The 27,453-nt window shown below is 41.0% G+C and overlaps 1 protein-coding gene and 1 long non-coding RNA gene across 4 annotated transcripts in view; one reads left to right on the top strand and one right to left on the bottom strand.

Annotated features, from left to right (window-relative positions):
- The window catches only part of GPSM1 (G protein signaling modulator 1), a 126,349-nt gene that overhangs the window by 27,786 nt on the left and 71,110 nt on the right, over nt 1-27,453 (bottom strand). For all 3 annotated transcript variants that reach the window (XM_074210691.1, XM_074210690.1, XM_074210692.1), the window contains exons 9-11: nt 22,890-23,013; nt 5,071-5,141; nt 1,247-1,408 (exon numbers count right to left, since the gene is read on the bottom strand). In XM_074210691.1, coding sequence (XP_074066792.1) covers nt 1,247-1,408; nt 5,071-5,141; nt 22,890-23,013 — 357 coding nt within the window. The remainder of the gene's footprint in view (nt 1-1,246; nt 1,409-5,070; nt 5,142-22,889; nt 23,014-27,453) is intronic.
- LOC141505147 (uncharacterized) overlaps nt 38-27,453 on the top strand; it is a 115,829-nt gene continuing 88,413 nt past the window's right edge. Inside the window, exon 1 of the long non-coding RNA XR_012473548.1 lies at nt 38-341. This is a non-coding gene — a long non-coding RNA (uncharacterized LOC141505147). The remainder of the gene's footprint in view (nt 342-27,453) is intronic.

The following is a 27,453-nucleotide window of genomic DNA, read 5'->3' as shown; positions in this document are numbered from 1 at the left end:
GGGGGTGGAGGGTGAGGCTGGGAAAACCATAGGAGAAAGGAGCAGGAAGCAGGAAGCTGGACCCCCCAGGCCTCCAGGCAGCACCTCTTCTAACCCCTACTGCTCTTGACCAAGGTCACGGGGAACTCAGATGAGACTCACATGTGTATAATCTCAGCATTGTCCAGTTCCTAAGGCAAAGGCAAGGGACTAAAAGATCTCTTGGAGCCCTCCAAGTTATAAGGACACTTTGTTCCAACAGCCCACCCTCTAAGCTTTTGTCTTTTTCACAGGGTCCTCCCTCGGTGCTAAGGCAGCAGCTCCAGGATGAAACTCAGGGGAGAAGATGGAGCAGGCTGAGTGTGAGTGATGGGGGCTGCCAGCTCAGCAGGGGATGGTGCTGATGGGAAGGATGGGAAAGGCTTGCCTAGGAGTACCTCTAAGTCTGTTTGGAGCCCCCCCTCCCCGATGATGCACTTGTCCTTTGTCTTTTTTCTGCTTTACCTTTCTGAAACTTACTTACCACGGGCTCCTGGGGGACATCTCCTTCATTAGGACATTGGCATTGAACTTTCTATGGGTGATGGTCATGTCTGTGAAGACAGGGCCAAGCACTGCACATATTCCTTGTTTCTCTGCAGCATCTGATATAATCTTGTGTGTTATTGTTCAGTCGTTTTTTGCTTGTGCCTGACTTTGTGACCCCATTTGGGGTTTTCTTGGCAAAGATATTAAAATGGTTTGCCATTTTCTTTTCCTCATTTGCAGATCAAGAAACTGAGGCAAATAGAGTTGAGTGACTTGCTCAGGGTCATGCCCTAGGAAGTGTTTGAGGTTAGATTTGAACCCAGGAAGATGAGTCTTTCTGATTTCAGACGCAGCATTCTATCCACTGCACATACTAGCTGACCTACAGTGCTGTGTAGGCATTCAAAAAAATTGAGCGAATGGGAAAATCATTTCTTTATGGAACCAAGTTTCCTTACTTGTAAATGAGGGGATTGGACTAGATGAGCTCTATGGTCCTTTCTAGAACTGAGATCCTATTATTATCTCTCCTCCTTAGGATTCCCTTTTTCTCACTCCAGCTGCCCTCTCTGGATGATTTACCCCAAATTCACCAGAATACAAACTGTTGCAGGGTTGAGCATGCTAATTGGCTTCAATGTCCCATTAGGGACAGCCCTGAGAACTGGGTACTCCTCAGATCAGATCAGATCCCAAAGGAATGGGCTTAGGAAAGTGATGAGAATAATCAATATCTTACCGTCTGGGGGATCTGGATTTGGATGTCATGGGTGCTATCTAAGGGAAGGCTGCTTCCTTCTTGAGGACCCTCAAGGTATTTCTGGCTTTTCAAAGAAAGGGAAAAGAAATCCTTGCCTGCCATCTTCAGCTCTACCATGTGGTGGCTGTCTCCATTCTGGTTCTGTCATGGGGAAAAAAAAAAAACAACAAGAAAGGAATGTTGAAAAAGGTCCTGGAAAATTGAGCAAGGTTTTGTTTTTAAATCTAGGCAGCACATTTGCTAAGAAATAACTCCTAGAATTTGGACAAGATATTTTTCATACTTTTTAGTGCTCTTATATATGTAATATCATTTGAGACTCATATCAGCTGTGTGGATCAGACAAAGAAGATCTTATCTTCATTTTGGAATTGAGAAAACAGGATCCCAGGTGAAGTCCAAGATCGCAAAGGCATTTCCAACTTTCCCTTAGATGAATTTTCAGGATACTTGTGGTAGTAAAGTCCATTAGAAATGTCCCCTGAGGTCAATTTCATACTCTATGCAATTAAAACAATTTTGGGAGTTCTTGGTGGTTACTTTCTATGAGCCATTCCTTAAAATTAGGGGTAACCTCTAATTCCTAGCACCTCTTAATAGCTTGCTAATTAAATAAGAAAGAATAAGATAAAAAATCCCTCAGAAGAATTTATCATGGAACTGATTAGGGGGACCAGACGTGGATTTGAGTCCCATTTCTGACATATACTGACTGTGTAACCTTGGGCAAGTCACTTCACTGGTAGTGCCCTAGGCAACTCTTTAAGAATATAAGTTATATGTGACTAATATGGAAGTATGTTTAGCATGATTATACCTGCATAATCTATATCAGATTGCTTGTTGTCTTTGAGAAGGAGAAAAATTTGAACTCAAATTCTTTTTTTTTTTTAATTAGGATTTTTCAAGGCAAATGGGGTTAAGTGGCTTGCCCAAGGCCACACAGCTAGGTAATTATTAAGTGTCTGAGACCAGATTCGAACCCAGGTACTCCTGACTCCAGGGCCAGTGCTTTATCCACTGTGCCACCTAGCAGCCCCCTGAACTCAAATTTTTACAAAAACGAATGTTGAAATCCAAGTATACATGCAATTGGAAAAAAAAATACTATTAAGTAAAAAAGAGACAACAAGTTATATAGAAGATACCAAATGGCATATATAGAAGATACCAAGAATTTCTTCCCTGTACCAATGAAATCACAGGTCCAGTCCCTATTTTTGCTCTCTGTGTTCTAGGGGACTATGACAAAAAGAAAAAAGATAAAGTAATAGTTTCTACCCTCAAAGAGTTTTACATTCTAATGGAAGGAAACAATTTTGTTATTGTTGTTGTGTTGATTAGTTTTGTCTGACTCTTTATGACCCTATCTGGGGTTTCCTTGGCAAGATATGGAGTGGTTTGCCATTTCCTTCTTGGGGAAACTGAAGCAAACAGATTAAGTGATTTGCCCAGGATCACACAGCTAGAAAGGCTTATATTCTATTAGAAGGAAACAATATGTACACAGAAAATTCAATATAAAATGTAAATAAAATATTTTTTTCCAGGAGAGGGACTGTTCAGAGAAAGGGGAGGGGTGGCACTTGAGATGAACTCTGAAGGAAGAAGTTCTAAGAGTTGGGGAAAGAGTGCATTCCAGGCACGGGGGAGATAAGAGTGTTTTGCACTCAGAATAGAAAGTAGACCAATTTGACTGGAATATAGAGTACATGAAGGAGAGTAAAATAAAACAGGCCTAGAAAGGTAGAGTGATATCAGATTTTGAGGGTCTGTTAAAGTCTAAGAGGAGTCTGTATTTGATAAGAAGGAACTGGAACTTCTCGAACAGCGTAGAGATATGATGAAAAGTGTGCCTTAGAAAACAGTGAAGAGGGGCGGCTAGGTGGCATAGTGGATAAAGCACCGGCCCTGGAGTCAGGAGTACCTGGGTTCGAATCTGGTCTCAGACACTTAATAATAATTACCTAGCTGTGTGGCCTTGGGCAAGCCACTTAACCCTGTTTGCCTTGCAAAAACCTTAAAAAAAACCAGTGAAGTAAGACAATAGATAGGTTAGAAGTCTATGGAGAAAAAGTGGTACTTAGAAACAAATGAGGTAGCAACACACTTTGAAAAATGAGTGATGTGCTGTCTGTGCAAAATCACCAGGAGTTAATTGAAATTCTCCATTTTTATTGCTCGAATCATTGCAATAACCTTCTAATTGATCTCCTACATCCAAGCACAGTGCCTGTACATACTAAGGGGTTAATATATGTTTGCTGATTGCTGTATCCCCAATCCATCCTCCATTTAAACAAAACTACAAAATACTATGTTCTGATGATTTTGAAAGAGAAAAACACTACAGACCTTAGTTTCAATTGCTTGGTCTAAGCTCTACCTATTATTTCAAGTCAAAGCTAATGGGACTAAAGGTGATCAATTGCCCTAAATAGGTTTCCTCTTTTGGACTGGGCCAGTCAGGCCCTCAGGTCTACAAATGGAGATATTTCTCTGTATGGATTAAAGAATATTTACAAATGATATTGGATCCAGAAATAAAACCTAGAATTTAGCACATAGTGAAGATGCTTAATTTACTTAGTGTTTGTATAAATGACAAACATTGATTGGTTTTTCTTTTTTGATCTGCTTCACATTAAATAATTATACTTTTTTTTACTTTTCAGGTTTGATGTTATCATTATTTATTTTTACATCAATATTTTATTGGTTTTTCCAACTACATACAATAGTAGTTTCTACCAATCATTTTTTTTGGCACGGTTTTGAGTTTCACAATTTTTTTCCTTCCCCCAGACAGAAGGCAATCTGATATATAGGCTTTACATTTGCAACCATGATAAACATAAATCAAAACTGAATGTGTTGTGAGAGATGATTTCAATCCAAAAGGAAGAAAGAAAGCTTTTGAGTTAAATACATAATACATAAGACAACTTTTAAAAATTGAAGAAAGTAAGTTTTGGTCTTCATTTAAACATTAAATGGATGGTATTCTCGACTTGATGTTATTATTGCAGTCATACTCCAAGAGGGAGAAAAAAAGCAGTGGCAGAAGATTTAAAATGACTTTTTAAAAAGTGAACAGAAAGGAAAAGACCCACAAGGAGAAGCCAATTTTAGTCAATGTTGCCATCTTTTAATATGTCCAAATGCTCTTCATCTCTTGTCTAGGAATTCTTAGCATGAGATAGTTGGGATGGGGAAAATCGAATGGTGTGAGACCTTTGAGCATTTTGTGCACAATGAGCAAAATAAATTCAAAATGGTAATGTTAGTAGAGGAAACACCTTGGGTATCAGGGTTAAGAACAGGACAGATGGGCTTTTTTAAAGTAGCTCTGTTCAGCCCTCTTCAGTCCAACTCAGAGCAATAAAGGGTCCACATTTATCAGTCAGAGCTAAAAGGGAAGAAACATTAATGGTGAGATGGTTCTAACAAAAAGGGTCATTTTGCTGCTCTGTAAACAGCTCACTGGGCTTTAGGGGCTGAGTGCCTTTTTTCAGATTTTTCAGTAGTTCCCTGCTCCCTAGAAACCCTCCCTCTTTAATCCTGTTGTTGATGGGGATATCTGCTAATTGCAGAATTTATATAAATGAGATAGGTCAATAAACCACTCCACTGATGTTTAATCTCCTCAACCTAGTAATTCTGAAGTGTCTCTCTAGTCATGACCTCCCTTCCCTCAAACCAGTCCACTATAAACACACACACACTCTCTCTCTCTCTCTCTCTCTCTCTCTCTCTCTCTCTCTCTCTCTCTCTCTCTCCTTGCTCAACTCAAGTATGCTTACCTTTTCCAGTGGAAACTTCAATAAATCCAGGCTCTCTACACTGTGCCTTTGGATCCTCTTAGGCCTGGCCCCTGGGAAGACAATGAAGACCAGTCATATTCAGTGATGACTCAGTCAGCAAAAATGCTCAGGACCTGGGCTATTTTGGGTAATTGAATTTTATTGTTGACTTGAGGTTACATAGAAAACCTTTGCTGCCCTTGTTAACAAATTTGTTTAGTCCAATGACCAATCATGGTGCTTACTAATGGTTTTGACTAGCCCTAAAAAGGTTTTCCTCATTTGGATAGAGTCCTTGGGATTTTACCAGGCTAAGGATCATGGCTCTGAATATTTAGGATCTTCACAAATAGGAGTGGGGTTGGAGGATGTAAAGGAAATTGGGTTAAACCTAGTAAGTTACTTTTTAAATAAAATTCTGGTATAAGCTTTGCTCTCTCATTTTCTCCTTTCACTTAAAGGGCATATAGAGAGAATGTTTTTACATTTTTTGAGTGGCAGAGAACCAAAGATCTGTACCTGGACCTTAGAGGCCATAGTCTAATTCTCTCATTCTAGAGATTAGGAAACTGAGATCTAGAAAAACTAATTGGTTAATCAAGGTTTTACTCTTTATTGTTTACCCATGCAATGACAATTATATTCTTAGGGAACATATCTAAAAAATGGGATACTAGCTGCCTTTGATGAATTCAAATCAAGTAGACCAGATAAACCATATCCTTGAGTTCTGACATATGTTATTATTGAGTCACTATGGGTGATAGTTGAAAGATCAAGGAAAAAATGAAAAGTCCTGCAAAATTGGAGATGGTAAATATTGTTTCTATTTTCAAAAAGAGGGAAGAGATTGAGGGAACAGGTTGGTTATGTTGAAGTATTTGAAGGGTTGTCATGTGAAGACAGAGGCACTTGGCTCTAGGGGACAGAGCCAGGAGCAATGGGAACCTGGGGGAATTTCAAAAAGGCAAAATTTGGCTCAATATCAGGGAAAATATCCTAATGATTAGAGCTCATTCTAAAGGAAAAATGAGGTATTTCAAGGATCGGTGGGTTCTATCTGCTCCCTCACCCTCCCAGAGAGGTCTTCAAGCAGTAACTAGATAACTACTTGTCACATACATTATAATGGGGATTTCTTTTGTGTATGGGTTGGTCAGAATGTTGGCTGTGGTCCCTTCCAATCTCAAATTCTGTGATTTTTTTTTTAAGGTTTTTGCAAGGCAAATGGGGTTAAGTGGCTTGCCCAAGGCCACACAGCTAGGTAATTATATTAAGTGTCTGAGACTGAATTTGAACCCAGGTACTCCTGACTCCGAGGCCGATGCTTTATCCACTATGCCACCTATCCACTAGTGATTTCTTTTTTTTTTGAAAGATAAAAACTTTATTAAACAATCAAGATCTCCTTCACATTCATCACCTCTTATAGACAAGATTTCTAATATTCCTGCCAAATTCTACTTAACTCAAGTAATAGTCATTGTTAGGCACAAGGGTTTCAGATTTCACTTAATGTCAATTTTTACAAAACTGAGTTTACTACAATAAGCAGTTATGGTAACCAAAAGATTTGGGGAACAATTCTCACCTATTAATTAGTACAAATCATCTTTTACTTAAATAAAAGGTTAGAAGCATTTTTGGTTTTAATATAATTTTCCATCTAAGAGTAAATGGCCAGGCACTGTATAGGTTTAAGTAACATCACTGAAAGTACAATGGCACAATTATTGTAAAAATAAGGAGGCTTATCAGAATGTTAATATGGGATTCTACATTATTACAGATTTCTTTGGTACAGTATATGTACTGTAATTTCAACCACATCATTTCTTGTGAGCAGTAACTAAGTGCAGCTTTGTTACAACCACTTTTAATTGCTAGGATTTAAAATTTCAGCAGTTGTTCATTTTGTGTACACAATAATATGGCACAAAAATTATCATTATAAAAGACCAATAACAACTAATGTAGATTTTCACTAGAAAATGACATAAAATAAGCTTATATAAAGATTTTTCTATTTTTATAAATCAGTTTTAGTAGTACCTAATTTAAAAATTTGTAAAATTTTTAAACAAAAGAGATGAATTGTATGGGTATGGGGAGATAATGTAGAATGACTTAAATCCAATGCTTGAATTCTTAAGTCTATAATAATATACTAACGTTAAAAGCAGCTTCACAAAAAGGGAGGAAACACCTTGAAATGAATGGAAAGGAAATCTATAGCACTTTAAGGGACTGAGAATTGATTTTAATTCTGTGATTTCTTAGCTGTGTTTCATCTAAGACAGTCAAGCTCAGCAAACCTGTTTCCATGCCAATGGTCACAATCAGACCAAAAGTACTTGTCTAAATGGGGCAGCTAGATGATGCAGTGGATAGATAGAGCACTGGCCCTGGAGGCATGAGGACCTGAGTTCAAATCTGACCTCAGACACTTAATAATTGCCTAGCTGTATGACCTTGGGCAAGTCACTTAACCCCATTGCCTTAAATAAAGATTTTAAAAAATTCAAAAGTATTTGTCTAAAGAAGAACTGAGGTAGGAGAGTGTCTATGAGAACATCAACCCGAAGTCAGGAGACAAACTCCCTAATTATTTTTATTGCTGTGGCTTTTCTGGTTGTTACCTCCTTACTAACGAACATTTATCCAATTAATTATCATTCACTGGTAATAAGGAAATAGAAAATAATATAGCTGAATTTTAAAAATGCCTTTCTGGAATGAATCACATAAGGATTTGTACATGTAGACAGATTCATTTTTCTTAATTAGTTTGGCTTCATCTAATAGAATAAGGTATATATAAGTTTTCTAGGCTTAAAGTTGTTTCAAAGTGGGGAGGGTAGTAGGGAAACTGACCTAAAAGTTAATATTTTTAGTTTGATGATACACAAAGGAAAAAATATATTTGTGTAGTTGACTTAAATGCCTTATGAGACTTCACCACTGACTTTTGCTCCCTTCCTTCAGTGTTACCTAGGAAAGGGGGTCATTATAGTCAGTAGAAAAATTAGGATATTAAGACATAAAGTAGTTTAGTGACTTACTCATGGTCTAAGCTAAAGACTTAACATAGTGGTAGGATAGAGTTAGGATATAATTCCAAGCATCTCAACTGTTCCTTTCAGAATATCTCCAGTAGGTTTCACATTCCCTTCCTGTAGAACATCAAATATCTTTCTATGTTTCATGGACAATCACCGACTAGGTTAGGGTGGGGAAACACATTGTTTCTTTGCATTTTTGAATCTGGAAGGAAGTGACTTGTCAAGGTGAAATGACATGTGAAACCTTGAAGTCAAAAGTATTTGGCTGGATTTAGCCTCCCAGAGGGAACTCTACCCCAACTCCCACGCTAATTGATTGCATGCTGAAGGAAAATAACCAGAATGGCTCACTTTCTCAGTCATGACCACTCCCTAGCCTCCAATTACGTCCTGGGACCTGACCACTTCCCCAACTCTGATCACATCCTGTGGATGCAGATCACTGTCTCCAAAGTATCCCTTTCCTCAGAAATTTAAGTCATCTCTCTGTCATCCCTCAGTTCTGTTTTCCAACTGAAGGCAAATCCAGATTTGGGATCTAGTGAAGGTGCAGAGAAGGTGTTTGGATCACAAAGGGGACTCTCTTTACTCATTTCTAGGATCACAAGATGACAAGTTCTCTGATATGTGGTACCTGTGAAAACTGAAAAGGAGAAAGGAACAGCCTGTACTTTAAAAACACCATCACTCACTCTTCACACCAAAGCAATAAATCTCTTTGGCTGCTTGCCTGGAATAGAAGTGTGGAGATAACGTCTAGTAACCTTGGATCTGGGGGAGTGAAGCCTGTGTCTGGTACCCCCCCAGGTGCCAGGAGTCTTGTGGCACCTGAACATACTGGGCAACCATCCAGGAAACAGGGCAGAGCAGGGAGAGGGAAAGGATTCCTCGAGGACTGGAGGGTCTTTACTCAGCCTGACATTCAAGGCTTGCCAAAATGTGACACCTGACGACATTTCTCTGAGACTGACTCCCAGGCTGTTCACTCCAGTCTATTCATCTTCCAGTCCTTAGCTCAAGATAATGGGGTTAAGTGATTTGCCCAAGGTCACATAGCTAAGTAATTATAGTGCCTGAGGCCAGATTTGACTCTGGTCCTTCTGACTCCAGGACCTGTGCTCTATTTACTCAGGGTGACTTTTAGTTTTTGCAAGGCAAATGGAGTTAAATAGTTTGCCCAAGGTCACTCAGCTAGGTAATTATTAAGTGTCCAAGACCAGATTTGAACCCAGGTACTCCTGATTCCAGGGCCGGTGCTTTATCTACTGCGCCACCTAGCTGCCCCGAAGGGTGACTTTTCAAAGACAAATATTTCCATTAACTTCCCCATTCTATATATCTGCGGTGGGGGACCAACAAGTCTAGCTTTGGGATGTTTCCTGAGTTCGTTTTAAAAGGCTAGATACCAAAGTTGGGTTAGGAGTTCTCAGTATCCCTTTTTCACTGTTGACTGTCTATCCTAAGGGGATCTGAAAGTCCAGAAAGGGAAGTCATTTGTTCTGAGGCAGAGTGTTAAGTCTGAATGGGAACCATGATTACAACCTATTTGTCCACACTCCCCAGGGGGCCAACCTTCTCCAAGCACATTATGATTTAACTAATTTATTTTAAGGGAGATCTAGATTGCCATCCTGGCTCAGTGCTAAGCTAATTATATGACCTTGGGCTAGGAACTTCCCTTATCTGGTCTTTAGTTCCCCCATAACTAAAGTAAGAGGGTAGGATTAAAGCAGGGATTCTTAACCTTTCATTATATTTATTTATTTATATATATATATACATATATATTGACATATATTTAAGATATTTTATTATATTTGTGGGTGATAAACCCTGTTGGCAGTATGGTGAAGCCTGTGAAAATGCACAAAGTAAAATACATAGGACAAAAGAAACTAATTATATTGAAATAAGGTTATTAAAATATTTTTTTAAGACACAAGTTCATTAGACCCAGATTAAAGAACCTCTGGACTAAATATGTGAGTGCAGATAATTCTACAATTCTAGAATTCACATTTTTAAAAAAAATCCCAAACAACAAACTAATTAAAACAAGATCATATAGTCAGTTTCAATGAATGCCATTAACAACAAATGTTATAGGAAAGTTTCCTTGTAGTTATTATGGTCAAGCTGTGCTTCATGGAAGAAAGAAGTTGTTGGATTTGAGCTAGGGTTAATGAATGCAAATCAGATGATATATTTTACTCTCCCAGGTAAAAAAACTTCCAAACCTAGCTAAAATGATCATGTGGTCTAAAGAAGGCCCTTGAAGAGTCCCATAAATGGTAATAATATCTGAGGTTATGGTTTGCTGATGAACCATCAAATCACATCAAGTGGGTGGTCACTATCTCCACTAGGAGTAGGCCTATTCATGTAGTCCCTTGCATCCAGATACAGTTGTATTGGACTGGAGAGAATCTCAATATCACAGACTTAGAGTTGGGCTCTTAGGATCATTTAAATTCAACAGTTCTCTAAGGATGGTCTGGGTACACATGGGCATGTCTGAGAGCCTTTCTGGCTTCTATGAAGCCAAAACTATTTCCCTAGCTTTCATTCTAGAGGCATCTAGGTAACACAGTGGATAGAGTGATGGACCTAGAGTGAGACACTTATTGACTGTGTGACTCTGGGCAAGCACATTGCTTATGCCATTGTTTATGAAGGCATAACATGGAATGAGTATAATAGTTTCTTACCTCATTGAGTTCTGAGAATCAAATGCAATAATATTTGTAAGTGCTTTGCCCTTAATTTATATAGTGCAAAATAAGTTAGTTTTGAAAATTTTTTCATAATGAACACAGTGAATAATAAGATATTTTAATGCTTACTGTGTTAAATATCAATAGAAAGCTCTTTGGGCAATCCTCAATCATTTTTAAGAGTGCAAAGACCACAAAGCTTGAGAACCACTGATCAAATCCAGCCATATTCTCCAGATACATACCAGAAGTGAAATGACTAGCATAGTTTTAACCCTTAACTTATAGGAGAGCTAGGAAACAGAATCCAGGAAGAGAAGATAGAATCTTTACTCCTAGTCCAATGCTCTTTTCATGACATCAATTTGGTTAGCCCTCTAGGGGTACTGGCCTTGTTGATGACATAGTTTAGCTTCTAACTAACCCCTGCTACGGGTATGGGTGACTAGATGGTGCGGTGGATAGGGGGCCGGGTCTGGAGTCAGGAAGGCCTGAGTTCAAATCTGGTATGACCCTGAGCACATCACTTAAATCTATTTGTAAAATGGAGAAGGAATTGGCATACCATTTCAGTATCTTTGCCATGTAAAAATTCCAAATGGGGCTATGGAGAGCCAGATACAATGGAAAACAGCTAAACAAATAAATGTATGGCTTAGCTAAGGGAGGACTAAAGGGAATTATGTAAAGATGAAGGCATGATTCCCTGCCCTCAAGACCTCATCTTTGACTAGGAAATCAGGGCAGGCTGAAGAGGATGTCTATCCTCTCTATGAGAGGTAGCTTGTCTAAATGCTGGCCTGGCAGCCAAACACTGCCATTTCCTTGGCTCCCAATCACTTGGGGGCACATCCCGGATTGCCGTCTCTCAAATACCAGATAATGAAATTGTCTGGGATGAAAATAAATTGGTTTTTTTTTTTAAAGGGCATCGTTGAGTTCTGAGCAGTATGGCCCTGACCCAACTAGTGGGCCGCCAACTTTTGTTTTAAAATAACCACAGTGTCCTAGGTACAGGATTTGCTGAGCTGAGGTATACTGAGGTGTGTGTGTGTGTGTGCATGCATGTGCACGAAAGGGATGAGGATGGGGAGGAAAAGAAGGGTCAAAAATTGGCCACACATCAATAAAGTTCCTTAGAGGAGACTGGGTGCTAGTAATTGGACAGAGTCCAAATTCTGCTCGTTCCAGTCTTATGTCAATATCCCAAGAGTTCAGTTAAGTGACTTGGATTCATTTTAAAAACCTACTCTCCATGTACCTTGTTTTCTTTTTGGCAAAGGTAGGGAACTCTGGGTTTAGAATACTGCAAATATTGTCAAACAATTTATTTCTTGATTGGTCTTGAAAAACTGCTTTTTCTCTCCCTCTCTTCTAAATCTTTGTAAAAAGAGGTGACTTGCTGAGGAGGAGAGGAGTGATTCAGAAATGGAGGTGATGTTTCAAAAGCAGAGACATCCATAAAAAAGGTTTTTAAAAAAAAGAACCCTCCCCCCATTTTCCAAATGATCACAGTTTGGGAATTTAGGTTTTTTGTTATTCTCTATTTTTTTTTTCTTTCCAACTTGGCTTTGATTTGGAGACAAAGAAAGGCAGCCTTCATTTGCTTAGGGTACTAGCAACAATCTAGTCCTGCCTGACCTAAAATGGGAGGGAAAGGGGTCAATTAAATGCTCTAGGTTTTCTAATTATTAAGGCGTGGTTAATTACACATCTCCCTGCTTTTCTTGGGTCTGCAATAGCATTAGGTTAAGGCAATTAATCTCTGTTCTTCCTGAAAGCCTCACAGTGCTTTCCTACTAGTAATTTTATATGGGTTATCACCAGAAATCACCTAGACAATTCGGACTACACACCTCAATTGTGTTATTATCTTGGCAATGAGTCTAATCTTGACCTTTGGGAATGGGTTCTATCTTGGCAACCCAGTTTCTTCTTTCACCCTGCCTATACTACAATTTATTTCCTATTATGGAAGGTATTCTTTGGGACCAGGTAGTCTCTCAATTATCTAAGAGGGTTTATCCACTTGGACTTAGAACTAAGACCACTTAGTCCCATCTGTTGGCATGGTTTCTCCTAGTCCTTGCTTGTTAAATTTCTGGGTCATCTTCCTTGATCATCTGCATAAATTTCAATGAACTTTAATCTAATCTAGAGTAAAAAAATGGTTAAGTCTGATATAAAAAATTAAAAAGAAATTGTATGATACTTTTTAAAGCCAAATAGAAATTTGCTTGAGAGTGGTAGTGGTAATAAGAGGTAAAATTATCATAACAACTGTGCCTCCCCACCCAAGAATTGGGAGTATGTCTCCTACTTCTTCTATCTTCTGCTATTTCCTATCTTCCTATTGTAGGGGAGGTCCTAGGGTACTGCCAACCATGATTTCCCAACAGAACCCTTTACTTACCACACCCGGTGAAAATCTTTCTCCATCTCCCTCCCTGTCTTGGTGGAGGGCCTTTTCCCCAATCATTGCCCAAGGATTTGGGAATGAGGTTCAATTTCCCCACCTCTTCTTCAAGACCGTTGACTCTGGACAGGGCCTCCCAAACCACTTTGTCCTCCACCATGAAGATGGGATCTCTCTGGCTCCCGTGGGGACCGGGGTGGATGTGGAGATCGAAGGACTGAAATTGAATGACTAAAAACTGTCTATGTGTCTCTAGGCTAGTCCTGTTCCCGCCCTCCGTGTTTATTGGCATGGTGGCCAGGCAGTGGCTGACCGTCGGAAAACCTCTAGGGCAAGTCTAAATGTGTTCTCTGTCTTGGGGAGTTTGCTGAGGTATTTTGAATCTAGAAAGTTCAAATTTTTCTGCAAGGGACTGGCTGAGCTTCCCTCTGACTGCCAGCATTCAGGGTGTATTTACGAGGCCCTTTCAGTTTCCTGTCCCTCCCCTTACTAAATAGCCCAAGGTGTTTGGGAATCTGTAGCACTTTTACCTGAGACAGCAAAATGGTCCCCAGTATGATTGCTGACCTTCTTAATGGTTTCCTATTTATGACTTTGAATTGTTCTGAGTGGCTTGCCATTTCAGCAAGGTTAAAGAGTGTGTGTGTGTGTGTGTGTGTGTGTGTGTGTGTTTGTGTGTACGTACGTACGTACGTGTGTATGTACGTGTGTGTATGTGTGTGTGTCTCACTGAGAGATTCAGAGAGCAACAGAGAAAGGGTGGGTGGCAAGGATGTTCTGACTAGGTATAAGTTCATATAAAAGAACTAGAACTTTGGGTCCCACTTGGGGCTTTGGGAAATTTTAAAGGTTTGTCACCCTATAGTGATAATGAGAACTTGGTCCATAGAGATGGGATATAGTAGAATCCAAACTAGCTTCAGACAGACTTGAAAAAATTTCAGGGTGACAGCAGGACTCTTGAAAAAGCTAGGATGGATCAGTGTCCCGACCCTGAAAGAGGTCATGCCTTCTCTCAAATTGCTGCTCCCACCAAAGGCAGGATCTTGGCCCTCCCCCAAGGTGGGCTTATGGATTGGAACTGGCAGGATCTTTTCTGAAGAATCTGGAGGGCTAGACTTTGCTCCCTCATCCCCAGCCCCTCAGTCAGAAGGGGACATCAGACTAGACAGAAAGTCTGGTGTATAGTCTTTGGAGAATAGCTGTTTAGCCTTGAGAGATGGACTGATAGGTAAGGCCCAGTAGCAGCTGGCTCAGAGGAAACAGGCCCTACTTTCTGCCAGTTCATAGGAATTCACTCTCCTGTAGCAGGCCTTGTTCCATCCTCAGCCATTGAGTAAGTTCCTGCTTCCACCAGATATTTCACAGGTACTAGAACTGGACAAAAATGTGGCTGGCTCAGGACAGCTCACTTCCACTGCAACAAGAACTGCTTAAATGAAAACATATCCCGTTGATGGGTTGGGTCTAGTAAATATGGAGGAAGATGGTTCCATTACATTATGTTTATTTTCTGTTGAGAAGTTTGCATAGTCCAGAGCCCTGGGATCTCTTTCAGGGTTTCTCTGAAAGTTGCCAATAGCAAGTGTCATTTTTCTTCTGCAAAGAGGCCCCAGCTGAGAACTACTCAGGGAAGCCTTTATAGGCCTTCAGGAAAAGGGTGTTAGAAAATTAGGTTCCCTCCTGGCCTCTCTTTTCTTACTCCTGATTCAATTCCTTTTGTGCCAACATGCAAGTCCAGGCTTTTCTGCCATTTCTTGGGTGTCTGGGCCTCAGACTTCTCCCAGTCCACTCTACTTGAAGAGGACTTGGACCTGGCAAGAGAGCTCTTTCTGAAGGGGTATTTGATTTCTTCTAAAATCTCATGTAGTTTATTTTTATGCACTTAATTAATGTTACTCTGAGAAGAGGATTATTCCCTTCTTTTGTGTGTCTCCTCTGTGCTTGTCTGACAAAGCCTAGGGGTCCCTTCTCAGATTAACATTTAAAAGTGCATAAAATAAAAAAAAAGAGATTCCAAAAGAAATCAACTAATCCTGAAATAAAATTATCTGAATATAAAAATAAACAAGCTAAGGTTAAGAACTATACTAGTGGGGCGGCTAGGTGGCATAGTGGATAAAGCACCAGCTCTGGCGTCAGGAGTACCTGGGTTCAAATCCGGTCTCAGACACTTAATAATTACCTAGCTGTGTGGCCTTGGGCAAGCCACTTAACCCCGTTTGCCTTGCAAAAACCTCTTACCAGAGGTAAAAGTCACCTGAGATTTCATCTGCTCCATCAATGTCCTTTGGTGATTGCAGATGAGGGAGAGTTAGGGTTGGAGGTGACTGGTGAAAAGGAAGCAGTAAGGCAAGTGACCAAGAGGACCCTATCTGGCAGGCCTTTTTCAAGAGGAGACATGGGGGAGAAGGAAGGACCAAAGACCTAAAAGTCCCATCTCTTCCTGTCCTGTGGACCAGTTGGCTTGGAGACAGGGAATGGAGAGAGGACACTTAAACCCCACTACTGTTAGACCATCCAGATCTTTTAAGATGTCCCAAGGCAAAGAGTCAGCTCCTCAGGAGGGAAGGCAGGGTTGTTCCAATGAGAGGGACTTTTGCTCCCTAATCAGTTCTTCCTTCTTTGCATTTTCTAGTGACAAATCTACCCCCCCCCCCCCCCCCCCCCCCCCGCCCATTCTCTTTTCCTTCCCACCCTAATAAGGAATTGCAATGGGTAAAGGAGTAGGGCTTGGTCTTTATGGGAAAGGTAGTGCAATTATGCCATCCTCCATTATATCTCAGCTATTCCTAAGTTATTCTCCACGAAAATGGAGAAAAGTGTCCCCTTCTTATGAAAGAGGAACAATTTAGCTCTTGGGTGACTATAATTCTTTCTTTTTCCTTTTAAAATTTTTATTGATATAATTTGTGACTACATTGCCCAATTTCTTCTAGTACCCCTCTCCATTCCATATAACAAAGAATATTTTTTTGGGGAGACAATGGGGTTAAGTTACTTGCCCAAGGTCACACAGCTAATAAATATCAAATTTCTAAGCCTGGATTTGAACTCAGGTCCTCCTGACTCTGGGACCAGTGCTCTATTTACTACACCCAAGACTATTTTTATTATATAAATATTTTATTTGTTTTCCAATTATACACAATAGTTTTTTTTTATTTTTAAGTAAGGTTTTGAATTTTACACTTTTTCCCCTACCCTCCCTTCCAAGACTATTTTTTAAAGGGGGGGAAAAAAAGAATGAAGAGATGAGCAAAAGATTTTGGGTTTATTTTCTTATTCAATTTGTAACTTTTTTGTTTTATTGTACTATTTAATACATTCACATGTAAAGTTATAAGAATTAGGTTTATATTTTTATCCTTGTTTCTAATATGGTTTTCTTTTTCTGAATTGGGATTTTTAAAGAATTCACTCTCTTTAAATATATTATTAAGTTACATTTGTTTAATCTATTTTTAAGGAAACCCTATTTCCACAGGTTTTCTTCATGACCCTATAATTCTAGAGCAGATTAACTGTTTTGAAGTTTGCCAGTATAGACAGAGTAAGGCAGAGTTTAAGAGGCCTGGACTTTTCCTGTTACTCAACCCCCCTCCAACATACACAGACACACAACAACATGCACAGACACAAAGACAGACAGACAGACAGACACAAGCATAGACAGACACAGACAGACAAATACACACAGATACACCAGACACACACACACATATACACGCTGATGTCTGTGGTTCTGCCCTCTCCTAGGGAAGGAATTCTTATATTGGTTAATGGTGAAAGGGTTCTCTGTCTAATCAAAAGAGCCACAAAACTACTGAAGGGAAAATCAGATTGCTATTCCCCTCATCCCACTCAACCACCCCCATGCTGGCTCTGAATCATTGCCAGTAGAAGAGGGGACCAGTCAAGGGGAAGGAACAGGACTGTAGGTCTCCTAGGGAAGGCATTAGGACCTTTGTCCCAGGGGATACCCCATAAAGTGGGCACTGTCCATGTGGTGGATGTCTAGGCATAGCTCTATAAGTTCCCTTGGGGATGTATTCAGCCAGCTTTCAGGAAAACATCCAATCCCTCTATCCAAGTTAGACCTGACAGTTTTCAATTTCTCATCTTTTTAGACCTATTCTACTCTCTTGAGGCCTGCCCCTTCCCAGCTCTGCTCCACCATCTTCTTCTCTCTCTCCCTTTTAACTGGCTTGTACTTAGAATTTTTCTTTTCCAAGATTTCCTTTTAACTTGAGTCCTCCCCTATTGTCATATCCCAACCTCCTCTCTGGTTTCATCCACATTTACAAGTCGTAACTCCTTACTCCAGGATCCTCCAGTACTGAGATTCCCCAATTTGGGCCCCTTCAATTCTGTACAAGGGTCTCAGATTTGGTGCCACTGTTCTGAGGGTAGCATTATGTAGTGGAAGGAGCAGGAAAAACCTGAATTCAATCCATAGACACATACTGGCTATGTGATTCTGAGCAAATTATCAGTTTCTCTGTTCTAGGCAGCTAAGACTTTAAGTGGTAGGGATGCTGACCTGCACTGGTGGAAGAAATTTCCTCATCCCGGAGTTCCTTACACAGAATCACAGATCCTGTCTTTATCCTGATCTGAGCTTCCAAGACCATCCCCACTAACTCTCAGTCTTCTCCTGGCCCCACCTTGGTCTTCTGAAAGATCTTAGTCTCAGATCTTATTTTGACTTTAAGCTCTAAATGGAGAAGGAGTGATTGAAGGTAAGAATTGAATTTTGACTCAGAACTCAGTAGAGCAAGGAATCCCCCACCATCACTCTGCCATGGCCTACCTGCTTCCTGTTTGTTGATTTTTCCAGGAACTCATGATCCTTGGTCTTTTCTGACCTCTAATTCTTGGGAAGGACCGGATGTCCAAGATTTCTGATTGGAGATAGACAGACCCCAACTCTGTGGTCTTCAATGAGTTTCTACCCACTGGTCCATGATCCATTATCTTTCCTCAGGACTTGGCTACCCACAAAAACTTAAGGAAGACAGCATACCCAGCACCCACAGAACCTTGTTTTTTTTTTTGGCAAGGCGATGTAGGCAATTATTAATATTTTACTCTGGATTTGAACTCAAGTCCTCCTGACCCCAGGGTTGTGCCACCTTGCTGCCTCTGAATACCACTATCTTGATTTTCCACAGAAGTGCTGAAGATTTCTGACTATGTAGGTGCTCTTTCCCAACATCTTGGAGGAGCAGTGTCCAAGAGAGAGCTTAGGGCTTAAGTCTAGACCCAGCACTCATTTTCTGGGCCAGATCTTCTCTAACTGCCTCCCTGAGAAATTTGCTCTCTTCAAACCACTATTAACTCTGTGGGAGGGACTGATGCTTCCAAGGGAGACACCAGCCTCTTTCCAAATATGTGATGAAATTTCTATCCACTTTGGACCTCAACTGCAGAAAATAAAGCAGGTCTTCCCAGGCAGTATCACAGACTCCAAGAAGGAATTCTGGAGGCTGTTACCACAGAAAGGCCCCTCTCCCTCCCCAATCTATGATATATGCCTAGCAGTTACCCTCAGAGAGGAATGTAGAGCCAGAGTAAAGTACAGAGGAACAGAGGACAGTTGCTTTATCTCTTGGTACATAACAATAGTTTTTTCAGTTGTTTTTTTGTCTGTCACCCTTCACTTTTCCTATTGGTCTGAGAAGAAAACCTGGCGGTGACATAGAGGGTCTGTGGGAGCCCTCTGATGGTAGACCTTTTGTTTTCCAGAAGTAAGGGCCCCATTCCCCTACTTTTTGCTGCTGGCAAGCTTCTCCAAGTCTGTGCCAAGGCCTATAGAGAAGCGTGACATATCTGAGCAATGGAGCTGACCAGGAGAATACTGGCCACCCCTTTCTGGTGTCAGTTCTAGCAATTGAACTAGGATATCATAGGACCAAATAATGCTCCTTTCCCTTCCCTGGAAGGCATAGGAAAGTCTGACCCAGGGATTAAGTCAACCCAAATCAAATGAGATATATGTAAACTGCCTGGTAAACATTAAAGCACTGTAACAATTATTGGTCTGGCTGTTTTTATTAGCCCAAGATGGTACCTCCACTGCTACCCATTGTTAACTGCCACTTATCCTCATCTGAATAGCATCTGTCCACTGATTGCTGGGCTATCTCCTAAGACTGGGGCTTCCTTCCAACCAGAAAAGAGTCAAGAGGAGTCTTTGTCTTTTATATTCTGTGTCCAAACAGTTTATTCATGGCATCTTGGTTTCTCCTTCCTCCATAGAGAGTGGAGACTAGCATTTATGAATCAATCTGAGAGAAATTCTCTTATCCTGGTCCTAGTGGAAACGTTGAGTTAGGGTGGAACTATTGTGCCATATTGTGCCATATATTGTGCCATAGACAGTTGACTGACATGATGGATAGAGTGCTAGGCCTCCAGTGAAAACCTGAGTTCAAATCTGGACTGTGTGATGCTCAATAACTCATTTAACCTCTATTTGCTTCATCAACTATAAAACGGGGATCATTAATAATTCCAACCTGCAAGGGTTGTTGTGAAGATCATGGGATAATATTTGGGAGGCACTTAGCATGAGGCCTGGCCTGTGGTAGGTACTTTATAAATATTTTCCCTTCCCTTATTCCCCCACCCCCATAATAAAAGTAGCAACAATGAGAAAAGCAACAAGGCCCAGCAGAATCTCATAAATTGGCCAAGCTGTGACATCTTAACTAATATATATATATACCAGTGTTTGGATTGTACTGGTTTTTGAGATCTATTCCAGGTCTAGTTAGGCTGACCTTGGGTGAACCCCTGTCTTCAGGGAGGAAGCATTGGAAGGCATCTCATCCCTCTATCCCAAGTCATAAGGAAAGAAATCTGAACAAACACCATAAGAAATCCTCCTGAGAGAGACAGGGAAGATTAAGGCCTCTGACTTGGCTCAGCCCTTCCTTTCCTTTAGGAAGCATGTACAGACTCTACCACCCCATTCTCACTCCTCGTCTCTATATTTTTCCACATACCTCCCACTTCTATTCCTTCTACTTTTTCTTCCAGGAGAACATTCTGTACTTGTGCTGTGAACAGAATTGACCTGGGGAAATGGATCAGTGGCAGTTCCAATGAATGAGGTCGTTATAGGCAGCTGGGTCTTGGATGCCAAATGCTGCCTAATTAAAAGGGCACACACTCCCAGTATCCTCTTCCTCCTTCTCCACTGCACACTCTTATTTCCGAGTGGGAAGGCAATCCATCCCTACAACTTGGCTTTGTCTTCCTTTTTTGTCTCCATGAGGGTGGGGAAGGCAAACTGAAATCTGTTTCCAGTGGCCTTGGCAGAGACCTCTGCAAGGTCACCTGCCTCCACTATGGGCTCCCTGAATCTTTTGGACATGAAATCTTTGGAACAGCTGGGGAAACAGGATGCTTTGTCATCTAAAACTTCCTGGAATAAGCTGCCCAGTCTCTCACTAAGCCTGGTCTCTTAAAAGAAGTTAGAAGGTCTCAGGGCAATTTTGGAGAAGAGATATGTTGTAGAGTTCCAAAAATGGTATGTTCTATTTACTCTTGCTAAAGTATATTTGTCACATCTGGTGGAACTCTTAGCTGCTTGAGGGCAGGTATGGTTTCACTTTTGTTTTTATTTTTCCAGTATTATATAATGTCATTATATAATGCCAGATATTAAATGCCTACTGATTGAGTATTAGTGATGGGGGATATGAAACAAAGGGGTTGTGGGATGTCCTTGGGGGAAGTCTCATGATGAAAAAGTTTGCAAAATTCAGTGGAAATGAACACAGGATACAAGCAGGTAGGTGGAACAGTGGATAGAGCACTGGCCCTGGAGTCAGGAGGATGGGAGTTCAAATTCAGCCTCAGATATTGACTCACTGTGTGACTTTGGGCAAGTTACTTAACCTTAATTGCCTTGCATCCAGGGCCATCTCCAGCTGCTGTGATTTATAACTGGCCACTGGACCCAGATGGCTCTGAAGGAGAAGGTGAGGCTGGTGACTTACCACAGCATCCCCCTCACTCAAATCCAATTTACATGCTTGTCATGGCATCACCTCCCTGATGTCATAGTCTTCTTCGAAAATGAAGGACAAAAAAAAATAAACAAACTGAGGGATAGGGGAGAGGGGGAGTGAAAGGGAGTTGACTCCAAAGCAGGCCTGGAAGGAATCCTTCCTAGGCTAAGAATTCAAAGAATCTCTGAGGTCATGTGCAAAAAAGACCTTTGAAAACAGAGGAGCACTCTATAAACCTGAGGAATTATTAAGATCTAGTCAAACTCCCACCCAGCACAGGAAACCCCTCTAGAGCATCCTTGACAGATGGTCCTTCATCTCTGCTTGAACACACTTACTCATTCCCAAGGCAGCCTACTCTATTTTCAGACAGCTCTAATTGTTAGAAAGTTCTTTCTTATATTATGTAGAAATATGCTGCCTTATCCCATTGGTCCTACTTCTGATCTTCAAAAACTCACAGAACAAGTTTGTTCTCACTTCAACGTGACAACCCCTCAGATATTTGTCTACAGCTGTACCTCGCCCCTCTTCAATCTTTTCTCCAGGTTAACCACCCCCACCTACTTTGCCTACTCTTATACAACAGAGTTTTGAATTCCCTCACCAGCAGTATGATAGATCTAGAGCTGACACAGACCTTTGATGCCATTTAGTTCAACAATCTCACTTTACAAATGAGGAAACTGAGGCCCACAGAGGTAAAATGACTTGTCCAAGGTCTTGCAGCTCCCAAAGGACCTGAATAACTCCCTTATTTGACAGATAAGATCCAGAGAGATTAATTGACTTGACTGAGGTCACACAGATGGCAAGAGTCCAAAGCAGAACTTGAACCCAAATCCTCAGATTCCAGAATCAGGGTTCTTCCAACTGTGCCCCTGTCAATGATCTTTCTAAAATGTGGCAGAGCTGCATATAACACTTTTGGTATGGACTTGGCCACATTTTCCAGATGGTTTGACATGAGACACAGAGAGCTCCAGCAGGGTTTCCCCTCTATCCAGGAGAGCAAGTCTGGGCTGGGGTCGTACAGCCTTCTTTGGAGTAATGCTTTTCTGATCTCTGTCCTCTGCAGCCAAAACTGCAGATTTCTCTGATCCCAGAGCTTACTCTAGGGGGAGGGCACCATCCAGGAGCTAGCAACAATCATATTCACAGGGTGGGGGTGGGGGTGGGGGTTAAGGAATGGCCTTTTTTCCTTCCCTCCCCTAGGGATCCTAAATCTTGGGCTCAAAGATCAAAATCCTGTACATAATCTAGCTCTCTTGCCCTTCACTGCAAGTCACAGTGGGATCTGGTTCTTCTCACTGAAATGAGGCACGAATCCTTGTCTATCTCATTTCCGTCACTGAAGCAAGACACAAACTGTCCCGTGTCTCATTTCTCTCAATCTAGAAACTGTTTCCCTCCCTGTTTTGTTGTAACAAGGTAACATCCTATTTTAATCTTAATGTTGGGTTTGGCCAAGTTTACTTCATGAAAAAAGGTAAAAACCTTTGACCATGTCTACTTTTCCTATCCACATAAAAAGCATCCATAACATCTCTTTATCCCACATTCTCTGGATAACATGAGGACTAGTAGGATTCCAGAAAGAACCTACCTTGAGCTTCATAGCCAGGGTAGTGAGACTTGTCCCCTCTCTTGGTGTTGGTATCCCCACCAAGGGCTAGCTGGAGCTGGGCAATGTTCATGCGGGCAGTGAGTTCTCCATTCCTATCTCCAATCTGCAAAACAAACACCAGAGTGAAGGGAAAGTGTACATGTTAGGATGGCAGAAACAGGTACCCAATATTCCCTTTATAACAAGTATTCTTCACATGGGGTCTGTGAGCTTGTTTTTTTTGTTTTTTTATTTGATAACTGTGTTTCAGCATAATTAGTTTCCTCTGTAATTCCATGAATTTTATTTTATATATTTAATAATAATTGCTACATTTATATGGTGCTTTAAGGTTTGCAAAGTATTTCAATGTCTGGGGAGGTAGGTGCTATTTTAGCCTTATTTTACAGAAGAGAAAACCGAGACAGAGGTTAAATGCCTTGCTTAGAGTCATACAGTTAGTAAATAGCTAAGGCCAAATTTTATTTTATTTTGTTTTATTTTATTTTTTAGGGTTGTTTTGTTTTTTGCAAGGCAATGGGGTTAAGTGGCTTGCCCAAAGGTCACACAGCTAGGTAATTAATTATTAAGTGTCTGAGGTGGGATTTGAACTCAGGTACTCCTGACTCCAGGGCTGGTGCTCTATCTACTGTGCCACCTAGCTGCCCCAGAGGCCAAATTTTAATTCAAATCTTTCTGACTCCAGATACAGGCATTATGAAGCCAAACAATTTAAAAGCATTCTATTGCGAAGGGATCCATTGGCTTTACTAGACAGTCGAAGGAGTCCAAAACATACAAAAAAGGTAAGAACTCCTGATTTACAATAAAATCTACGTTGGTAGCTGTGTGACCCTTGGCAAGTCAGCCCCAACTGCCTTAAATGTTTAATTTTTTTTACATGTAACTGAGAAATATTTAAGGAAATAAATATAAATATACCAGGAGGAAAATCATCCTAGGATCTTATAATCAAGGAAGTTTAGTATGTATGAACTTTCTCAGGGTGAGGGCTTGCATTTTAATAAAGGACAGTGTTTTCTATTTGGCTTAAGTAGAGGGAATGAAGCCCTAATAGTTGCAATCTCAGGCTAGCTATTTTGTGGAAGGTAGCCTTCTTGATATCCCTAAAATCTTCATGACTGGTTAGTGCTAAACCTGTTGGTTTGGTTCTCTGAGGGTTCCTGGGAGGACTTCTCCCCCCCCCCTTCTGTGCCTTACAGTCCAAGCTCAGGGGCAGTTTTCTCTGAGGCTGTTCCCTAGGTTGGTTCATGGTACCCAGCACCTGCTGCTAATAGTGATGCTGAACAGAGCTGTCACAATACAGTGGGTGTGGGGGAGGGAGGTCAGGGGTAGGCACTGGGAAATTTTTAGAATAGATGGGGTTTAGAAAGGTGACATGATGTGGAATTGCAAGGCTGTTTCTAGGAGGTGGGGGTGGCACAGAAAAAGGGCAGAGTCACAAGGGAGGGAAAGAGACAAAGGAAGATGGGAGGACTGAGTGAATATTTGAGGGGGTAGATTACAGGATCAAAGGAAGAAACTGTTAAATAGCAGGATGTGACAGGATGTGAAAATTATAGAAAGTTGGGATTGAGGCAAGATAAGTTACCATGGTGTACTTTGAATTTTTTTTGATATTAATTTGTATACTGCTTCCCCCAATAGAATATAAGTCTCTTGAGGGCAGGGATAATTTCACTTTTGTATTTGTATTCCCAATATCCAACCTAAAATAAGAGACTGATAAATGTTTGTTGAAGCTGATGGAACTAAAAGAGATCTGGACTGGGAATCAGCATTGTACTTTGAGTCAAGGAATCTGGATTCTAGTTCTACCTTTGTTACTAATGCATTGGTTTGAGCTTCCCTTCCTGGGCTTCAGTCTCCCTAGCTATAAAACAAGGGGGCTGAGCTAGATATAATCTCTAAGTTCCCTTCCAGTTCTACCCCTTCGTCTTGATGAATCTACCCCACATGGTAGTGAGGACCCAAAAAGATAATGGATGCCAGTCAGGTGCTAAGGGTTGGAGATATATGTGGGGCCCCTTTGGAAACTCCAAAGCAGAGGTATCAAACACAAACCTAGATTAAAATGTAATTGGGATATATTATCAAATTAAATGAAACTACAGTAGAACACAAGGTTAATATGTGGTTTTCTAAGTCAATGAGCAGCCTATGAGAATCCTTATGTATGGTTTAAGGGCCCTCTTTCTATTTGAGTTTGACATCACTCCTTAGAAGGTACTGGACAAATATTAGGCATGATGATCATCATTATTATTATTTTAATATCATTTACTAGTATTTTTAAAATCTTTTTAGGGCCCTCCTCATAGGGAAGACTATCATTTAACAAAGCCCTTTAGAGAGTAGAGTATTTATGTAATAATGAATTTTGTCCCTAACAGTGTGACATTGAAATTCCACTTTGTCTTAGAAATGAATGGGAAATGTTCTGAGGCCACTGTGCTGTCCTTGAATTTTTCTAGAAGAGAGGATGCTATTTGTATAAACTGACAGGAGATGAGAAAAGGTGGGTGTCATCATTTTGCTCTGTTTGGGATCTTCTTTCTCCCCAGGTCTTACTAGCCTGAGGTAAAATTCCTTAGCTTTCTAACTTCCTAACTCTTTCTGCTTTCTACTCCACTAAAAGGTTAGGGGACAGAGAAGGTAGGAAAAAAGCCCAAAGACACACTGTGGTAAGACGGTCTAGGCCTTTTGGACACTAGATTGAGAAGAGAGGGGGACAAAATAGTCAGGTTCACCCTTCAAGGCTTTCCACCCAGTTCAAATTCCCCCTTCACTGCTCTTCAGTCTCTGCTGTCCCCCCACCCCATGTAAAGTCTTTGTTTATATATGATCTTGATTTTGTTTCCTTCTTGTTTCTCAGCTAGATGACAACTGCCCTTGAGAGTAGAGACCCTGTCTTTTCCTTTTCCTCTCTCTTTTCCCAGACCAAGCACAGGGTTAGCTTGGGGAATGATAAATATGTCACATCAAGGAGCTGTGATTTTATGAGGATGGGATCAATAGATACATGCTGATGACTAAATGCTACTAATCTCATTATAGTCCTCTTCTTTCCTGCTGGCACTAGGTTGGAACAACAACCATTTGGGGGCCTATCCCTGTGATGTCCCCAAGTAGCACCTGCAAGCTCCTAAGGCCCTTCCCCCAGCCCTTCCCAGGCCTCCCTGCCCCCCTTTCTCCAAGCCTGGGAAGCGGCAGACAGCCCTGGTATTGTTGCTGTTCCCTCTTCAAGAGAGCACGGCTGTGCTTCCCCGGGCATGGCCTCTAGTTGGAAGCTTGGAGCTAGCAGGCAGCTCTCCAAGCTCAGAGCTGAGGAGCCAGTGCGACTCCTCAGTGATGGAGACAGAAATCAGCCCAGCCCAACCCAAGGGATCGTTGCTCTGGCTGTGTTGGGGAGGGGGGCACCCCGTTCCTGCCAATCAACAGAAGCACAAAGACCCATACAGTTAGTGAGCAGGGCTTCTAGACACAATGTGATTTCTCTCATGGTTGAGTGCCTCCTTCCTCACATCTCCCTTCCCTCCCTCCCTCTTCCTCTACAAAGAGCCCTGCTCTCTGCAGAACATACCAAGATCCAAGCTGCCTGGGGCTCTAAACTGTCAGGGAATGAAAATCCCTCAGCTCTGTAGACAAACTGAGCTCCATTCAGCCACCACTGGGCCTAGCCCTAGATCCCAGCCATCCTAACCAAGGATATTCTCTCTTCTTTTAGGCCAAAGGTTCTTTATCACAGGTTCTTGAACTTTTTTGTTTTTTTCTTTTTAAAATATTCTCATGCCTATATTTCAATATAATTTGGTTCCTTTATAATCCTATGTATTTTTTTTTTTGCAAGGCAAATGGGGTTAAGTGGCTTGCCCAAGGCCACACAGCTAGGTAATTATTAAGTGTCTGAGACCGCATTTGAACCCAGGTACTCCTGACTCCAGGGCCGGTGCTTTATCCATTGCGCTACTTAGCCTCCCCGATCCTATGTATTTTTGGCATTAAAAAACATTTTTCTGAGAAGAGCTCTATAAGCTTCACCAGATATCCAAAAGATTTTTTGTCACAAAAAAGTTATGAACCCTTGTTATAGACCACCCTTTATTTATCATCTCTATTCAGTTTTCTTTCTTTATCCTCTCTGAGGATTGCTCTTGGGCAGAGTAAAGAGATAAGGGCTATTGTCATTATCAGATAATCTTTTTTGATGCCTACTGTTTGACTGGTTCTATGGTAGATACCAAGGGGAATATAGAAATAATTGAGACCCAGCCTCATGGATCTTCATCTAATGGGGGCGGGGGATAAGACAAACCTAAATAAAAAGTTAACTAAAGGTACAAGGAAGCCAAATGAGTAATGTAGACTTTAGGTCCTGGGGGAGTTCAGAAAAAAGGGAAAACCTATTTAGATTTGTTAGTAAGGAGAGACTTCCCAGAAGAGACAGTGGTTGAGCCAAGTCTATAAGAGTAGGTAAGATCAGACAGTCACAAAAAATGAGGGAAGGGAATTTCAGGTGAGGGGAAGAGCGTGAGAGCCCAAA

Source organism: Macrotis lagotis, chromosome 1, assembly GCF_037893015.1.
Source record: "Macrotis lagotis isolate mMagLag1 chromosome 1, bilby.v1.9.chrom.fasta, whole genome shotgun sequence".
Lineage (NCBI taxonomy): Eukaryota > Metazoa > Chordata > Mammalia > Peramelemorphia > Peramelidae > Macrotis > Macrotis lagotis.
The sequence above is the reverse complement of the archived record's forward strand: the minus strand, read 5'-3'. Positions and strand labels throughout refer to the sequence as shown.